This window comes from Felis catus, chromosome F1 (assembly GCF_018350175.1).
Source record: "Felis catus isolate Fca126 chromosome F1, F.catus_Fca126_mat1.0, whole genome shotgun sequence".
NCBI classification, from domain to species: domain Eukaryota; kingdom Metazoa; phylum Chordata; class Mammalia; order Carnivora; family Felidae; genus Felis; species Felis catus.
Window position 1 is genome coordinate 14,657,661 of NC_058384.1, and position 19,540 is coordinate 14,677,200.

A 19,540-nucleotide genomic window follows, 5' to 3' on the forward strand; every position below is an offset into this window, starting at 1 on the left:
TTTTAATTGTAAATGTTTTTATTTTGAATGCTGTTAGTCCCTCCAGTTAACTAGAGGGGTAAGAGGAGAGCTCTGGAGGAGATAGATGTATTTACAAGAGTGTCTGGCCACACAGTCACTGTTCCCTGTGAATTGGATATTAAAGACATGCTTGTTTTATTTCATATTCTCATGTTTAGTCATTTTTCTAATGATTCTTAAAGATAACTTTAATCCGAGCCCACGAATGAGAGTCCATTCTCCCTGTCCAAGTTGGCATTTCACACTTGTTGCTCCATAGTCCCATGGTATTTTCCCATATTGGAGCCTATATTCACCCAAGAATGATCAGTCTCGTCTCTGAAGACTACCTTTTATAGGGCCAAGCAACTTTTTAAGATACTAAACAAAAATTCTTATTACATACTTCATCCAGAGTAATGAATGCCCTTTTTCATACATTGGTATAACCAAAAAGACCTCTCAAGAGAGCCACTGGAGGACAAAGGGAGTCATTTTTCTTTAAAAAAAAAATTTTTTTTTAAATTTTTTTTTAACGTTTATTTATTTTTGAGACAGAGACAGAGCATGAACGAGGGAGGGTCAGAGAGAGAGGGAGACACAGAATCTGAAACAGGCTCCGGGTTCTGAGCTGTCAGCACAGAGCCCGACGCGGGGCTCGAACTCACAGACCGCAAGATCATGACCTGAGCCGAAGTCGGCCGCTTAACCGACTGAACCACCCAGGCGCCCCCAAAAAAATTTTTTTTAACATTTTATTTATTTTTGAGACAGGGAGAGACAGAGCATGAACAGGGGAGGGTCAGAGAGAGGGAGACACAGAATCTGAAACGGGCTCCAGGCTCTGAGCTGTCAGCACAGAGCCCGACGCGGGGCTCGAACTCACGGACCGTGAGATCATGACCTGAGCCGAAGTCGGCCGCTTAACCGACTGAGCCACCCAGGCGCCCCAAATTAAAATAATAATGCTAATATTCCCTTATTTCTCTCTGTAATAAATAAAAATAAAATTGAGGCAAAATTATTTTTTATGTGTGCTTTCTGAGTCTAGTAGCAATTATCAGGAAAAAATGGAAAATTTTGTAGAAGAAAAGGGAGATGATTTTTCATAGAGGAATAAGAGGTAAAGTAGCTGAAGTTAACTAAAAACATACCTTGGACTTCTGTGTCCAAATATCCTGTTCTGTGTGAGAGAGTATGTGTCTATGTGTGTGTGATGGAGTGATGTTTGAGAGCTCTATATCAGAATGTTGTTATACGCCTTTTAATAGATGAAGTTATAATTGTCAAAGATTTATGAAAAATAACTATTTACCAGTCCTCATTTTCAATTCTTCTGTATTAAGCTGAATATGTAAAATAATGAGTATCTCTTTAAGAAGAGTATAATTTCATACTTTCACCCACAGTCTATGAGACTTTGATCTAATCTCTGACAAGAAATTTGAAGACTTAAATGTTGTGTGAGTAAATATAAGCAAAACATTTAGGGGGGAAACAACTCAGCAAACGTTTAGGTACCTGGTATATATTGTTTAGATAAACAAAGAATATGAACTTTGCTTTTATGAAATGTATAGCTAGAAAATATATTTAAACCTGAAATCCTAACTTGAAAGTAAGTGTCAAAAGAGATGGCACAAAGAGCTGTATGTACTTTCACTTATTAGAGATCCTGCCACATACATAGTGCTGGGTGGTAGGACTAAAGTGCTTATTAGAAATCAAATGAGGGTCTTGAACTCATTTAGTGTCCGTTTTCACTGTGGTGGCAAGGAAGGGGATGCAGGAAGATGGACAATAACCGTGTAAACAAATAAAAGTAATTACAGTCAAGTCCATACAAGACAGTGTTGTGGTTGTAAAGTATATAATATTGCTTAGGACTGTTTTGTGAAACAATTTTATCAGTTAGCCTTTTTTCTTTGTTGCGATATAGGATGAAAGAGAGGGACCTATCAATGCCGAATTATCGGAAAAAGTGGGTTCAAACTTACCTATTCCTCCAGAAGAACATAAATTGAAAGAAGACTCTGCTGTGGATGTACAAGTAAGCTATGTTGCTTTGATTTTTGATGATGTGTCTTTTAAAACTACTTTGCAAGATAGAAAACTTCTGTTTGGTCATCATATTGTGAATTTTTATTTTTTCTTTTTGAATTGTCGTGCTGTTGGCCTTAATACTGTTCACCTGCTAAGAGTACTGCTTTTGAGAAAATGCAAAATTGCAGATTTAATAATAAATGTGACCATTTTCTTAGCAGTAAAAGTTTGGGTATAAGTTCTCATTTCTTTTTAGGTTCCATTTTGGCTCACTGTAATGTATCTTTGTCTCTTTAGATTTTTAGATGTCAGGAAATTGTTTTCTAACTTAAAAGGAAGTATTTGTATATAAAACAAAGAATGTTTTTATACCAAACTTTTGTCACTCAGTGTGGAAGATGAATTAATTATAGGTTAAAATACGTTTTCCCTTTTCCTTTTATATTACATCATGAATATTATTTTCTATTTTATATGCCAGATTTTATGAAAGATATTAAAAACTAGACAAGAATATAAGCTGACTGGAATGCTGAAGCATCTGGAACCCATTTAATATCAGGAATAGCTGAAGGAACTAGGGATATTTGATCTGGAGGAAGAAAGACTAAGGAAAAACTAAGTATCTCAAGTAGTAACAAAAGCAAACTTCAGCTCAAAATGAGGGAGAATTCTTTTTTTTTAAATACAGTCAGAGTTATTTTATGACTTAATTGGACTAAGTACAAATAGTGTTTCATTTTATTGGATTCTGGAAGATGTTTGTCAAATGTTTGTACAATAGAGTAAGAAAGTGTTCTCTGTTACCCTTCTGGTTATATGACTATTCCTGAACAGTCCTGCCATTGTTCATTCTCTAGAATTTTTATCATGGTGTAATCATGTTCAAATACTTGAAGTGCTTACTGCGTCTTATAGACCTGTGTTGTTCAGTATAGTAGCCACTAGCTACACGTGGCTCTTGAGCACTGGAAATGCAACCAGTCCAGATAGAGACTTGCTATAAATACATATTGGGTTTTGGAGACTTAATTAAAAAAAAAAAAAAAAGTATAAACTATCTCATTGATTTTTTTTTTTACATTGAATACATATTAAAATGATAATGTTAATATTCCTTTTCTCAAGGCCTCCACCATAAAATACAAACTATTTGTATTCCTTTGTGAATTTTTCATTTCAGTGTAAATAATTCCCCAAATGATCATATTTTGTATTCTTTGGACTCTATACCTTGTGTTTCCTTTCTGCTCCCATATTGGTCCTCTTTTTCTTTACAGTCCTCTTTCTTCTAGTCTGTAATAGTCCATAGTTTCTGTTTTCTTTGAACTGAGCTTGAGTACCTCTCACTTGATACTTAATAAGCATTAAATGTCTACTGTGTGCTATGGAACATGAAGATCAAGAGAACACAGTTCTTACTCAAGATGTTTATAGTATACTTGAAGAAGAAGAGACATAAATAAGGCAATTGAGGTGTTTGAGGTGCTGTATAGAAGAGAATAGTGGAGGCATAGAGGAAAGGGAAAGGTTAATTCTATTTAGTATTGGTTGTGGGAGAGAATGTGCTGATAGAGGTTTCAAATATGAATGGTATTAGGTAGATTTCAGATTGTGTTTTGGAGGGGTGAATGGCCCAGAGCATCATTGCTCACTGAAGGAGCAGTGAGAATCATGTATTGCATTGTAATTGTACTTGTGTACTTGTGTGTACATGCTCTGTGTTGTTCTTTATTTATGCACGTTATCTTTTTTTTAATATGAAATTTATTGTCAAATTGGTTTCCATACAACACCCAGTGCTCATTCCAAAAGGTGCCCTCCTCAGTACCCATCACCCACCCTCCCTTCCCTCCCATCCCCCATCAACCTTCAGTTTGTTCTCAGTTTTTAAGAGTCTCTTATGCTTTGGCCCTCTCCCTCTCTAACCTCTTTTTTTTTTCTTCCCCTCCCCCATGGACTTCTGTTAAGTTTCTCAGGATCCACATAAGAGTGAAAACATATGGTATCTGTCTTTCTCTGTATGACTTACTTCACTTATATGCACGTTATCTTCTAAACTGCTGTAGGGCAAGAAGTATGTATTGTACTATTTTTCATATTTACATATGATTTCTTTGTTGCTGCTAGCATTAATTACAGTAAGAGGGAAATATATGTGGGCCCTGATAGAAAATAGGAAAGAAGGAAGACAGGTTTCTTTGTCCTAGTTTGTGAAATGCCAGGAAAAATGGCTAGAGCTTGTATTTTAATATGAAATGTATTCCTTGGGGGGTAATGTTAGAAGAAAGGATTTTTATAAAAGTACATTCTTGGTACTGTCACTTTTGAGACATAATTTTATAAAATCCTGTATAGCTAAAGAGATAATTTATTAACCTCCACATTTAATGTAACTTTTTTTTTTTTAAGCAGAATGCAGAGTCAAAAAAGTTAAGTCCATCTGTGATTGAGACACTCCCTCCAGTTGATCTACATGAAGATTCTTCCAGTGTAACTGTGGGCAGTGAAAACATTGAAAATATTTCCAGCTCATCTACCTCAGAGATCACTCCAATCTCAAAGCTTGAGTAAGTCATTACAAAGAAAAAAAGAGAATCTCATTAGATTAATGATGGAAAAATGTCTTATCACATAAGGCAGCTTGAAATTCAGATTTGAAGTTTAGGCTATGCAGCAGACCTAAGTTATGATGCCTTGTTTTGCATAATGATTTTATTTTAATGTAATGGTCTTATGATATAACCAGTGTTTATTCTGCTTCCAAACTCAGTGAAGTAGATCCTAGCTATGAAATCTACATCCCATAAAGTGAGGTTCTACTTGTTTAAGTAACTGCTTATTTGAGTAATCTTCCTTATAATTATCAGATTCAAATGTCAGATTATTCGCTTCCATCAAGTATTACTGCAGCATTCCATTGGTAGGTCTGTCTTTTTGCGAATAGCTCCCTTGTTCAAACTTGATAGTAAATAATCAGAATTTGTAGATCTAAGGTTTCTTTAATTTAGAAAATCGATTATGTACTCTTCTAGCTCCTTACAGCAACACTACAAAGAACAAATTCCCTTCATACTGCATTAATCATTTCCTATATCAAATGAATTAATATTATTTAAAAATTGGATAGGGTAATATCTGGTACATAGTAAAAATATATGTGTCAGTTAATATTATTATCATTATTTTTAACTACAAGTAATTTTATTTTTATTTTTTTATTAAAAATATTAAATTTTTAAAAAATGTTTATTTATATAAATAAGGCTCCAGGCTGCGAGCTATCAGCACAGAGCCCATCATGGGGCTCGAATCCACGAGCAGTGAAATTATAACCTGAGCTGAAGTAGGACACTCAACTGACTGAGCCACCCAGGTTCCCCCCCCCCCGCCCAAATTTTTATTACTGTTTATTTACTCTTGAGAGAGAGAGAGAGAGAGAGAGAGAGAGAGAGAGAGAGGGAGGGAGGGGCAGAGAGAGAGAGGGAGATTAAAGAATCTGAAGCAGGCTCCAGGTTCTGAGCTGTCAGCACAGATCCTGTCATGGGGCTTGAACTCACAAACTGTGAGATCATGACCTGAGCCAAAGTCGGACTCTTAACAGACTGAGCCACCCAAGTGCCCTATCATAAGTACTTTTAAAAACACTTATTCTTCTCAAGAACTTAGGGGGCTGGGGTGAAGGAGTTTTACTTAAAGATGTTAGAGTTTTCATTTAGGTGTTTATCCTAGGTAAGGAAGAAAAACAGAAGACAGGCTTAGAAATAATGGACAGTATTTAATAATACTTATTCCAGAAAGAATTTAAGGCTAAATATTATATATATAGACAGTACATCTTATTTTCCCTTTATCCTGAACATGACTGCTTCGTGAATTGGAAGTGAGTAGCAGAACATATTAGGGTATGTGTTTTTTAAGTGAAATTCTAAAAGTGTCTTAAGAACTTCAGTTGAAATGTTAATAGAGATAATAGATTATTTTTTGATACTATAGGCAACAACTAATATTGGTAGAATACACTAACCTGGAAAGGACCCATTAGGAAGATGCAGTTAAAATAAATAATTTTAAAATCTTATTTTTTATGAGACCAAGCACTAATGTATGATATTTTGTTTTAAAACTTAGCAGTTAGCTATTTAAAGGCCAAGGGCATTAACAGATCAAGAGTCAGCAGTTGACTTTATGTGATTTGAAATAAGTGAACTCTTGAAAACAGCCTGCCAAACTGTAAAGAATTCTCCTGTCTTAGATTATGTTTTGAAAATCACTAATACCATTTTTAACTTATGCCACATTATGTTCATTGAATTGCCAGATTGTATTTTTTGTTTCTATTTTTAGTGAAATAGAAAAGTCTGGTACTATTCCTATAACCAAGCCAAGTGAAACTGAGCAGTCTGAAACTGATTGCGATGTTGGTGAGGTTCTTGATGCAAATACTCCGGTTGACCAGCCTTCCTTTGTTAGTCCACCTGAAAGGTGGGTGTGAGCCATTGTTTTCCCTTTTATAATTCTGTAATAATAGCAGTGTCATGTTTGAATGGACTTTGGTGCATACTTAATTCCACTTTATGATTGAGAGAAAGCTAATCTCTTTGTGCTCCTTTCTTGGTTTACTTTGTACATGATAGTTGTAACAGATTAGATTGCATAAACTTGTTATTCAGCTGAAATTTTTTAATATGTCTTTTTGGTTTCAAATAGCCTTGTTGGCCAGCATATAGAAAATGTGTCATCTTCACATGGCAAAGGAAAAATAACAAAATCAGAATTTGAATCAAAGGTTTCAGCAAGTGATCAGGGTAGTGGTGATCCAAAATCTGCATTGAATGCTTCAGATAATTTAAAAAATGAGGTAGGTATATAACTTGCACTATTTCCTACTTTATTATATGTATTTTCATTTTTTGTTAATCTTGCAATTTGCTAACCATATTTACCATAAAAACAGGGATTATGTAGTTAATGAGGAATATGGAACTGAGGAGTGAGCTGTGCTTTCTGAGAGCAAGTGGTCTCCAGTATATTGTTCATACATGAAGTTGTTCCAAATGTGAAATGTCTTTGGTATTTTATAATTAAGTGGTTTTCTGCTACCATCAGCTGTTTGATACCAGATATATAAAGTCCTCATTTAAGCATTTTCTTGGAGAGCTATATAGAAGAAGGTATGATTGTTAAATTCGAGTATCTTCAGTATATAAGCTTAACTCCATATACAGTGTTAAATTTAGGCTCTTCAACGAGAATTATTAAAAAAAATTTGTTTTTAATATTTATTTACTTTTTAAGAGAGAGAGAGAGAGAGAGAGTGCACGTGCATGTGCATGAGCAGGGGAGGGGTAGAGACAGAGTGCAAGTGGGGAAGAGACAGAGAGGGAGACACAGAATCCGAAGCAGGCTCCAGGCTCTGAGCTGTTAGCACAGAACCTGAGGTGGGGCTTGAACTCGCAAACCGTGAGATCATGACCTGAGCCGAAATTGGACGCTTAACCGATAAAAGGCTGTAATTTTTAACTGTATTAATTACCTCCTAAATAAATTAATATCCTGGAAAAAAGTGCCTCAGCTAGGTACATTTTTATAAATTGTGTTCAAAGTAGGTTTTTATTTAATTTTTAAATTAAATTAGTGGTAATACTTTTCTGCTATATATATTTTTAATAGCCACATACTTTATTAGTCAGTTAGTTAGTTCTGCAAAACACTCCAACACAGAGGTTGTATGGGAACCAATTTGCTAACTCTTCCTTAGTATTTGCAATATATGCAACCGATAAGGATTAGTGTCAACTACAAAGACTACCTACAAATCAGTAATGGAGGAGAGGAACAATATATTCAGCAAAGAAAATATCTAAAATAATCAAGAGATTATGGGTATTTGTATTTGTGTAATTCTAATACTCTAGTGTATTAGTGTAATTCTAATATACTAGTGTCAGTCCTTAAAAGTTTGCTTTAATATAGTGAGTACTCGTATTAGGGAAAATGTGCCCTATACCATATAGCACATGTGTACTATATGAGACTTGTGCTATTTGGCAGAGTAAGCTGTCTAAATAAATATTGTGCACTTCTCTAGGAACTGTTTGTAAATATGTTATGCATTGTTTTAGGAATACAGAAATAAATAATGGAATGAACATCCTTGCATACATTATTCAGCTTACAGAAAAAAATTACAAATTGAATTTTTGCCTTTCCCCAGTTATATTTCTTCCCCTTCAGATAGAACACGTATCTAAAATTCAGTGTGTGTGTGTGTGTGTGTTTAAGAATGTGTTTTTAAACTTTTTCCAAAAGTATTATTATAAACAATACATACTATTAGTTGGCATATTTTGAAGCAGTATAAAATGGTCTCATTCTTAACTATTATGTGACTCAACATTGTTTTTGAGATTTGTCTGTCAATTGTTTTCACTGTTGTATTTCACTACCACAATTTATCTGTTCTTCAATACATGGGTATTTAGGTTGTTTCTAATTTCTGGATATTATAAACAGTGCTGCCATAAGCATTCCTGCATACTTTCTTAGTCACATGCGCATGTTTTCACTGATACTAATACATAAGAGTGGAATTACTGGCTCATAGAGTATGCACATCTTCAGTTAATATTGCTAAAATTTTTTTTAAGTTTACTTATTTATTTAAGTAATCTCTACATCCAATGTGGGGCTCTTAACTCATGACTCCGAGATCAAGGGTCACATGCTCTTCCAACTGAGTCAGCCAGGTGCCCTCAGTACTGCTAAATTTAGAACTCCCTTCAGCAGTCTAATAGGTGTCTTATGGTTCAACAGACATGCCACACTTGAACCTCCATCAGATTGGTATAATTTATTGTCTCTGGTTTTCATTTGCATTCCTTGATTATCGATTATTTTATATTTTTTCTTTGCTAAATTTATTGTTCCTCTCCTCCATTATTGATTTGTAGGTAGTTTTTATATTTGGTAGTAATCCTTTATTGGTTGCATATATTGCAAATACTTCTTCCAGCTTGTGACTTATTGTACCATGTAGTTTATGGTTTTGTGATATGTTTAATTTAAAAATTTTAATCCAGCCAAATGTATCAGCCTTTTTTTAATGATTTAGTCTTTCTTCATCTTGTTAAATCCTTTTGTATATGAAGGTTTTTCTATAGTTTCTTCAAAAAGCTTTGTTTTTCTTTAGATTTTTTTGTGTTTCTTTATGTTTTTAAATCCACCTTAAAATTTTTATGAGAGTGGTAATTCCTGTTAAGGAATTTTTAGAAACAACATGCTATATCTAGAATTAGTTAGCTTTCTTTAATGCATATATTATTTTAACTTAGATTTTAAGGTGGATGCATTGCAACTATAGTACTTACTAATTTGTATGGTTTATGTAGAAGTAATTGTTTGCTTAAGGTATATTATAAAGTTTTTTACAGCCTAGCTTATATTGCAAACGTGAAGAATATATTTTGTGATGCTTTGGTAAAAGATTTCAATTTTTTCAAGAGAAACTCAACTTTTAAGTAAACCAAACCTTTTCTTTTTACATTTTTCATTTTTTTTTTTCATTTTTTTTTCAACGTTTTTTGTTTTTTTTGGGACAGAGAGAGACAGAGCATGAACGGGGGAGGGGCAGAGAGAGAGGGAGACACAGAATCGGAAACAGGCTCCAGGCTCTGAGCCATCAGCCCAGAGCCCGACGTGGGGCTCGAACTCACGGACCGTGAGATCGTGACCTGGCTGAAGTCGGACGCTTAACCGACTGTGCCACCCAGGCGCCCCCATTTTTCATTTTTTTGAAATATTGTCTATCAAATATAAAATTGGACTTTAATTTCACAAAAACATTTGTATATTCTTTTATGACTTACTGTTTTTTGTGTATTCTTTTGCATTGTTTTTCAGAGTTCTGATTATACAAAACCAGGGGAAATTGACCATACATCTGTAACAAGTCCCAAAGACCCAGAAGATATACCAACATTTGATGAATGGAAGAAGAAAGTTATGGAAGTAGAAAAAGAAAAAAGTATGGAAGCGTTGTGATTCCTTTTTTTTTTTTTTTTTTTGAAGGGGGAGGACTGATTTAAATGTGCATTTCTGTCTACAGTTGGTAAAATAAAGCTTTTGAAAGCCTTTTAAAGGTGAAACTTACCAAGATACTGTTGGTTTCACATATATAATTTACCTGTGTATAATTATATAATTTTAATCTTAATTAAAACCCATTCTTGTAAATTACTGAATGAGGATAAAATAAGATAAAGTAGGCAGAGCAGTGGTGTTTATTTCAATTTATAAGGAAATTTGAGGCATGGAAACTTTTGAGTTATAAAGCTTTAAACTGTAAATGTAGTTGGACTAAGATATTACACTTTCTTTTGGCTATTTCAGAGTAAAAATTCTTAATGTTAGAGATAGAAGGACAACATTCATCCTTAATAAAATATGTATGCACAATATTTTGATTCTCATGGATAAGTTTCATTTTGAGAGTAGACATAAATCAAGTAATGTGGATTTTTGTAATTTGTTTTTTTAGAAATATTTTAAAAGTATTAAAGTAAAGCAGTTTGAATTGCTTAATGGGTTTTGAAAATATTCTCTTAAGCATTAAAACCTGGTCTTCACTAGATAGCAACTTACTGCTTTTGTGATCATTGTTTCCTGGGAGTATTTTTAATCATAATCATCATATATATATGTTTATAATAAGGTTTGTCTGCAGGTCAGTCAATGCATCCATCTTCTAATGGAGGTCTACATGCGACAAAAAAAGTCCAGAAAAATCGAAATAATTATGCCTCAGTAGAATGTGGTGCCAAAATTTTGGCAGCTAATCCAGAAGCCAAGGTACTTAACTATAAATTTCTTATATATGTATATATAAGAAACTACTAACTTGATTAAATAAAGGCAACTGTTTGCTCAGAAATATCTATCTATATCTATATTATTTTGCTGAGAACTATATTTTAACATGAGCTATTTTTCTGATTCACTAATAAATGCAGGATTATGCTTTTAGAGACATTTTCTTGTATGAATTCTTCTGTTGGTTGATACATTGTACTTTTTTTTCTTTCACAGACTTTATTTTCTTAGAGCAGTTATAGATTCACAGCAAAATGGAAAGAACGGTAGAGACTTCTCATATACCCCTTACACCCACACATGTTTAGTCTCCTCCATTATCAATATACCTCCCACCAGAGTGAAACATTTGCTACAATTGATTAACTTACACTGACACATTATTATCAGCTGAAGTCCATAGTTTACCTTAGAGTTCATCTTACCATATGGTTTTTGGGTTTGGGCAAATGTGTAATGACATGTACCCACCATTATAGTATCATGTAGGGTATTTTTAGTGCCCTAAAAATCCTCTGTGCTCCACCTATCATTCCTCCTCCCCTCGACTCCTGGCAACCACCAGTCTGTTTAGTATCTTCATAGTTTTGTCTTTTCCAGAATGTCACGTAGTTGGAATCATACCATATGTAACCTTTTCAGATTGACTTCACATTTTTAGCACTGAATAATACTCTGTTGTCTGGATGTGCCACAGTTTCTGTTCATCTACTGAAGGGCATTCATCTTATTTTTAACTTTTAAACCTGTTTGAGATTTTAAAAAGGAAATAGCTAATAGAAAATCATTTTTCCTTTATGGTAACAGACATTTAATTTTAAACATTTTGTCATAAGGCTAACTTAACACTTACAGACATAACTGGTAAACTTCAGCCATTTTTATGCCTTCTTCTCAAATGAATGTTTTAGAATCTTAGTATTTGAAGATCTAAAAATGTAGAAATCCTAGAAGTCTTTAGAGTTGAAATAAATATTTTCCCATAAGTAATTTATTCCCTTCCCCCCTTTTAAAACAGAGCACATCTGCTATTCTTATAGAAAATATGGATCTTTATATGTTGAATCCTTGCAGCACTAAAATTTGGTAAGTAATAAAAAATTTAATAAATTATGTACTTTAATCTATATATGTACATATATTATGGTAAGCTTTTATGTTAGGATTAATTTGTTCATGTAGTCACTTAAAAAGCATTTATGATTGACAGGTGCTGGTAGTATAATTATCTTAGGTCCTGGGATACAGAACTGAAGATAAAATGCCTTTCCTTTTAAGGTCACACCCACACACAAAAATAAGTCTAGTTAAACAATTATGAAATAGTGTAAGAAGTATTGCTGAAAGGTTATTGTAGGAACAGAGATGATATATACCTGTGAGAGAGGATGAGAGGGTTTCCTAGAAGAGGTAATTCCTGAGCTGAATCTTGAAGGATTCATAGGAAGTCACAAATGAGGAAGGCAAAGGCATTCAGGAACTGTAAGAATAAGGAGACATGCTAAAAGGAGCATATTTCTTTTTTCTTCTTCTTCTTCTTCTTTTTTTTTTTTTTTTTTTTTTGAGAGAGAGAGAGAGAGAGAGCACAAGTGTGTGTGAGGGGCAGAGGGAGAGAGAGAGAATCTTAAGCAGGCTTCACGCTGACTGTAGAGCCCAACACTGGTCTTGATCCCACGACCCTGGCTGGGATCATGACCTGAGACAACATCAAGAGTCGGACGCTCAACCAACTGAGACACCCAGGAGCCCCTTAGCTTAAAATTTTTTGAAGTTTATTAAAGACCACAGAGGTCAGTGTTTGTTTTAAGTAAGGAAGTAACGTGAGATCAGTGGTGTCTTAAGAAGGCTTGTCCTCAAAGGATGGCCTACAGCAGAATGCAGTTGGGAGCATGGAAACCAGTTAGGAACCTGCTTTAATTAAGGCATTGGCAGTTCAGATACAGAAGAGAGGGGGATATGAAAAATATAGCAGATAAAATTGGCAGCTCCTGGTTAGTAACTGGATGTGGAGAGAGTTATCTCGGAAATCTCCCAGGATTTTGACTATTACTTGGTTCTATAATTCTGCTGTTAACTAAGAACATAGGCAAAGGAACAGATTCATGGGGGGAAATAAGGTGTGCTCTACCAATAGTTTCATTAGATTTTTTTATTTAATTGCTCAAAAGCAGCTGTTCAAAAAAGAATTGAGTAAATCACCATCATACTGATTTACTAAAAATATATTATTTTTTTTCTTATTTTAAGGAAAAACTCTTTACACTTTAAAGAGAGTGCTTATTTTCTACTGTCGGCCTTTGCTCCTTTTGGTACATTTAGGTTCATTTTGAAAATGAACACCAGATTATTAAAGTGTTTTAAGGGATAATTTTAAAAGCTCATTTTTCCTTATGTCATATATTAGATTTGAGGAAATGATTGTCTGCAATTGTAATTAAAATGTTATTTGGGGGTTTTGTTTTTATTTGTAAGAGCCTCTGTAGTCAGTAACAGACAGCTTAAGTGTTTATACTCCAAAATTTTGAATTTCAAGCGAAGACATGTTGGGATGAAGTTGTATGAAGTAGTCATAGCTACCCATTTGTATTTTAATGTTTCTGCCAAACAGCATGTATTGAGGTATATGTGTTTATTGCATATTTTGTGTTTGCTCATTCACGTATGTGTCTTTTCATGTAACTTTAGAACACCTTTAACTGATTTCACCTGATTGTAAGTAGGTTACTCCTCCTAAGGTATATTAAGACCACACAGTCTCACTGTAGTTTTAGAAGTCTTAATATCTGGTAGAACAAGTTTATACCTCTATTTATAGAGGTTATACCTCACTATTCTTGTCTCTTTGTTTTTTTATTTTAAAATTTAGAGTCATCTTCTTGAGTTCTGTGAAAAATGCTGGCATTTTTATTGGTTGTATCAAATCTATAGATGAATTAAAGGATAATTGACATTCTAGGATTTTGAGTCTTTATTCATTTGTTCATTCGATTATTGAGCATGTTAGGTTGAACATGTGAAGTGATGCTGCTGGTGCTGGAATAACATTGTTTCACAAAATAGACTGAGATCTCTGCCGTTGTGGAGTTTTTATCCAGAAAGATGTCAGTCCCTGATCACCAGTGAGATTGAGCATATTTTCATGTACCAGTTTTTCCTCTCCTCTGAAATGCTTATTTTATCCTATGTTTTCTATTGATAAGCTTTATTTTTTTAACTGTTTTAGCAGTTGTTTTAGCTGCTTTTTTAGCTAGTTTAACTGTTTAGCTTTTTTAACTGTTTTAGCAGTTGTTTATCTTAGAAAATGGATACAATGTAACATTTTATCTTAGCTCTGGATGGAACATATAAATTATATATGTTGCACATATTTTCTCTAGTTTGTGAATTATCCTTTCAGTTTCTTATCAGTGTCTTGATGAATAGAAACTTTTAATTTTAATGTAGTTGTACTTACCTGTCATACAATTTTGGATTTGTTATATGTCAGATTTCTTTGGCATAAAAAGAAAAGATAACTCAAATTTTAAAATTCTACAAAATATTTGCCTTTCACATTTAGGTTTTTAATCCCAGTTGGATTTTTTTTAATATAGTATGGAGAAGGGACTCATTCTTCCCTCACCATTTTGCTGTTTAGATAATTGTTTATTCTGTAGTTCACACTTTCCCCTCTGATTTAAAATGTACTTTTATCACAAAGTTTCCTTCTAAGCATGGGTTTGTTTCTCTATTCCCTGTTCTGTTCTGTTGGCCAGTTTATCGATGCCTGTAGCAACACCACACTTCCTTTTGCTTTATGGATCTCAGTACCTGGTAGAGCAAGTTTTTGCCTCATATTCTTCAGGACTGACTTGGCTGTTCTTCTGCTCTGCTTTTTCCTATAAATCTTGGACTTATCCTGTTGAGTTCCCCAAATGTCATGTCAAATTTTGTTTGGAATTTTATTGAATCTTGAGATGACTCAGATTTTGAGTTTTCTTATCCATAAATAGGACATATTTTTCTTTGTCTCTTAATGTCTTTCAGTAAGATTATTTTTTAAAATTTTCATGGTTGTATATCTTTTATTAAGTTCATTTCTGGGAAGCTATTTTTTGTTGCTATTGTAAATATATCTTAAAAATTATATTTTGTTGTGTATAGATGTCCAGTTTTTTATATGTGGATCTTAAACCCAGCTACCTTTTTCTATTCTGTTTTTCTAATAATATGTGGATTATTCTTTAGGATTTCTGTATAGAAAATTGTAGCTTCTCTGCAAATTTTTCTTCTTTAAAAATTTTTTTAATCCTTTTCATTGTATTTTACTTTCTTTTTGTCATCTCATGCTGGCAAGTTCCTTGAGAAAATTGTGAATAGAAAGATAGTAGGCAGTATCCTCTTACTCCTTATTTTGAAGGCATTGCATCTAACCTTGTACCATTGGATATATTCTATGTTTGGAACTCAACTATAAACTCATCTGGGCCTATGGGAAGATACTAATTTTCTTTCAAGCATGTGATTTGAAAACTAAGTAATACAGTCACATGGTTCAAACCCAAAAAGGATAAAGGAGTTACAATGAGAAATATCCTTCCAATCTCTGTCATCCATCTTCTTATTCAATGTTAAATTTTTAGATATCTTTTCAGTTTGTTTATGCAAATATAGACAAATTTATACAAATATAGATTTTTATACATCTTTTCACAGAACATAGTGTATTATGCACACTATTTTTCACCTTGAGTTAAGTTTTAACTTAGTATCTGGTCATCTTTCAATTTTGTTCATAGAAAACTTTTTCATTCTTTTTGATAGCTGTATAAAATTTCATTATATGGTTGTACCATGACTTAACTAGTCTTCTGATGTTGGATATATGGGTTGTTTATAATCTTTTGCCATTGCAGTGTTACTGTAAATAAACTTGTGCATGTACAATTTTGTACTGGTGTGAGTAGATGGCATGTAGTTTAAATGTTTAAACTACATTTAAAACAAATAGTTATATGACTAGGTTTTCTATTTATTCTTAAATTAGTTTTGGTAAATTATACTTTTCTAGGAATTGGTTTAATACATTTTTAAAGTTTTTATAATAAAGTTATTTGTAGTATACTGCTTTAAATATTTTTTTAAATCCTAATATTTTAATTTATGCCTCTATTTAATCCCCACATTCTACTTTTACTTTATTGATTCCTTCTATCATATCTTTTTATTTTTTCCTATTTTATGGATTTCTGTTTGAAACTTTATTATTTTATATTTTCTTTAAGTTTAACCTATTGAACTAAATTCTTTTGAGATATGCACATTTAAGTTTATAAACTTCCTTCTTAATTATATCAACTAAATTTTGATACATGGTGTTTTATCACACTGCTTTTGTGTTTAGATGTCTGATCTTTTTTTTTTTAATTTTTCTTTTTTAGATCTCAGATCTTTTAAAATTCCTGACCTATAAATAATTAAAAGAAGCATGTTGAAATTAGATTTGTCAACTTTTATATGTAGTTCTGTTAATTTGTGCAGAATATTCTCTGCTTCTAAGAAAACATAAAAGATGAGGCATAAAAATGAAAAAGCATTTTAAAATCAACTGAGGAATATTTACAACCTATTTACATTTTATGTATCATGCGGCTATTTATTAGGTGCATACACATGTTAGAATTGTTAAATCTTCTTGGTGAATTTACTTTTTTTTTTTTTTAATATTTATTTATTTTTGAAGGAGAGAAAGAGCATGAGTGGGGGAGGAGAAGAGAGAGAGGGAGACACAGAATCTGTAGCAGGCTCCAGTCCCTGAGCCGTCAGCACGGAGCCTGATGAGGGGCTCGAACTCACAAACTCACAAACTCACAAACATGTGAGATCATGACCTGAGCTGAAGTTGGATGCTTACCTGGCTGAGCCACTCAGGCACCCCTTTTAAAACTTTTTTTTTTATTGTTTATTTTTGAAGGAGAGTAAGAGCGTGAGTGGGGGAGGAGCAGAGAGAGAGAGGGGGAGACACAGAATCCAAAGCAGTGAATTTACTTTTTATACCTGGTAATATATTTGTTTGAAAGCTTATTTTTTCTGATATTAATATATAGCTCATGTCTTCTTAGAAGTGGAGAACATTGTATACAAAAGAAAGAAGTGGGGAGAATTAACTTTTTATTTTCTTCTTAATACTCTTTCAGAGTATTGTCATTGTAAATAACAAACAAGTAAAGTCTCAGTTTGATTTTCTTTAGTTCCCTCTCCCAAGGTTGTTTTGGTGGTATGGGAAATGTTTAGGCTTTGGAACCAGGTGGATTTGGATTTTGACTTTTAGCTTCACTGCTTGTTGGCTGCATGACTGTTAGGGCTTTTGATTCTGCTGCTTTAACAGAGACCATGGAACTGTGGTTTAAATAAGAGATTTAATTTTCTTTGATGTAAAAGCTCAAGCTGGTAGGTAGTGCAGGAGTGTAAAAGAACAATGAAAGGACCCACACACCTTCTGTCATATTCCTTTTCCTCCCCTGCAGGTGTTGACCCTGCCTGGGTTGCTGAAATGATTTATTCCTCCCACATTCTCATTACAGCCTGTAAGGCAGTAGAAAGCAAATGGAGAAGTAGCAGCTCCCGTTTAAAGGCTTGACCTGAAAATTGCACTTGACACTTCTGCTCACAGCCCATCCCTCCAGAACTAAGCAGTATGGCCAAGACTGAGAAATACAGTGGCCATAAGAGCTCAGCTACATCTTGGAGGAGAGGTTTCTTATAAAAGATAGACGAGAAGAATGTGAAGTAACCAATTAGTGTTTATTAAATTGTTTTATAAAATGGAGATGATAGTCTTTGCAGTGTGGTTGTAAGAATTAAAGGATGGATGTAAATCATCTAACATAGTATCTGACCTAGAGTAAGCATTTAGCAAGTTAGTTTGCTTCTCTTCATGAGCTTTTCTCTAAAACCTGATCGCTTTTGCTATCTCTTAGAACTTGGCTCTGTTGCTCTGTCATAAATTAAACACAGTATGTTAATTTTAATGTTTTTGATTTATTTCACTGTCAATATATATAATAACATTTGGTATAGTTATTACATTATAGTAATATAGTAATTATAGTAATTAGTATTGATTAGAGTGCTAGATGTCATGAGTATTTCTCTTCCCCAAATGCCATACTGTATGCAGTTTTACACACATGATACCATACTTTTAATTTTTCCTAAGAAGCAGTATTTTATGGCATTCTTCCATGTTTATAAGTACAGGTCACTAGCATCATTTTTAAAGAATAGTTTTATTGAGACGTACTTGACATAAAAATATATATACACATGTAAAATAAACTGCAACATGTCAAAATATGCAATATGATAATTTTTGACATTTATACATCTGTGAAATTATCACCACAATAAAGATAATGCACATATCCACCTTCCTAAAAAGGTTTCTCATGCTCCTTTGTAACTTTTCCTTCCTAAACCCTGCCCCCACAATAATTAAAGATCAGTTTTCTATCACTATAGTTTACATTTCCTAGATTTTTATATAAATGGTATGTATAGTTTCTAGTATCATTTTTTTTTTAACGTTTATTTATTTTTGAGACAGAGAGAGAGAATGAACAGGGGAGGGTCAGAGAAAGAGGGAGACACAGAATCCAAAACAGGCTCCAGGCTCTGAGCTGTCAGCATAGAGCCTGACGTGGGGCTTGAACCCACAGACCACGAGATCATGACCTGAGCCGAAGTCGAACGCTCAACCGACTGAGCCACCCAGGCGCCCCTCTAGTATCATTTTTAATGCCTGTTGGTATCTGATTGTTTGGGTGGACCATACTTGAATCCTCTATGCTAAACATCTAGGTTGACTTTTTCCCCCTGTGCCTTGCTATGTTACACTGTATATACATACAGGGGTGAATGTTTGGATCAGTGTGTCCTTAGGATAGATTTCTAAAAGTGTATTGCTAGATCAAAGGATATGTTACCCTTTGAAGCCACGTATATGCCAAACTGCCATAGTCAGTTGACACTATTACTAACTGTCCTTTGTGAAGTCATTCCTTCTTCAAGAATGTGCTTTGTCATTGAAATATTGTTATCAATATCTTGTGTTATTTATAGTCAATATAAATATCTTGTGTTATTTATAGTTACCCCACCCCCCCAACTAATGATATGCTAGAGAAATAATGAGTAACTTAGTGAAAGTCTATTTAATGCAAACTCTTTATGTTTCATAAGAACTGTTATTTTGGTTGGTTTATCTCAATAATTGTCTTGTGTTCTTTCTAAAGGTTTGTTATTGAACTTTGTGAACCAATTCAAGTAAAACAGCTTGATATTGCAAATTATGAATTGTTTTCTTCTACTCCGAAAGACTTTCTGGTTTCTATCAGTGACAGGTAAATTCTAAAGCTGCCTTCTACAGAGTTTGTTAGATCTCCAGAATAAAAATTTTTAAATGAGTCACTTTTTAAAAAACTTTAATTTTATTTCTTTTATTTTAATGTATCAGTTTGTAAGAACAATAATACTACTACCGTAGTATTAGGCACTTGTGAATCAGGTTACTTTCATTAACTCATATAGTTTTTATAATCATCCTATGATCTTATTTATAATCATCCTATGATCTTATTCCTTTATA

At 33.5% G+C, this 19,540-nt stretch overlaps 1 protein-coding gene across 5 annotated transcripts in view; it reads left to right on the forward strand.

The window, feature by feature from the left end:
• The window catches only part of SUCO (SUN domain containing ossification factor), a 91,086-nt gene that overhangs the window by 27,019 nt on the left and 44,527 nt on the right, over positions 1 to 19,540 (forward strand). For 2 of the 5 annotated variants that reach the window (XM_019821612.3, XR_002151040.2), the window contains exons 3-10: positions 1,940 to 2,050; positions 4,456 to 4,613; positions 6,391 to 6,528; positions 6,754 to 6,904; positions 9,946 to 10,069; positions 10,757 to 10,893; positions 11,933 to 12,000; positions 19,188 to 19,295. In XM_019821612.3, coding sequence (XP_019677171.2) covers positions 1,940 to 2,050; positions 4,456 to 4,613; positions 6,391 to 6,528; positions 6,754 to 6,904; positions 9,946 to 10,069; positions 10,757 to 10,893; positions 11,933 to 12,000; positions 19,188 to 19,295 — 995 coding nt within the window. The remainder of the gene's footprint in view (positions 1 to 1,939; positions 2,051 to 4,455; positions 4,614 to 6,390; positions 6,529 to 6,753; positions 6,905 to 9,945; positions 10,070 to 10,756; positions 10,894 to 11,932; positions 12,001 to 19,187; positions 19,296 to 19,540) is intronic. The other 3 variants (XM_019821611.3, XM_019821610.3, XM_011290883.4) reach the window with 3 other exon arrangements.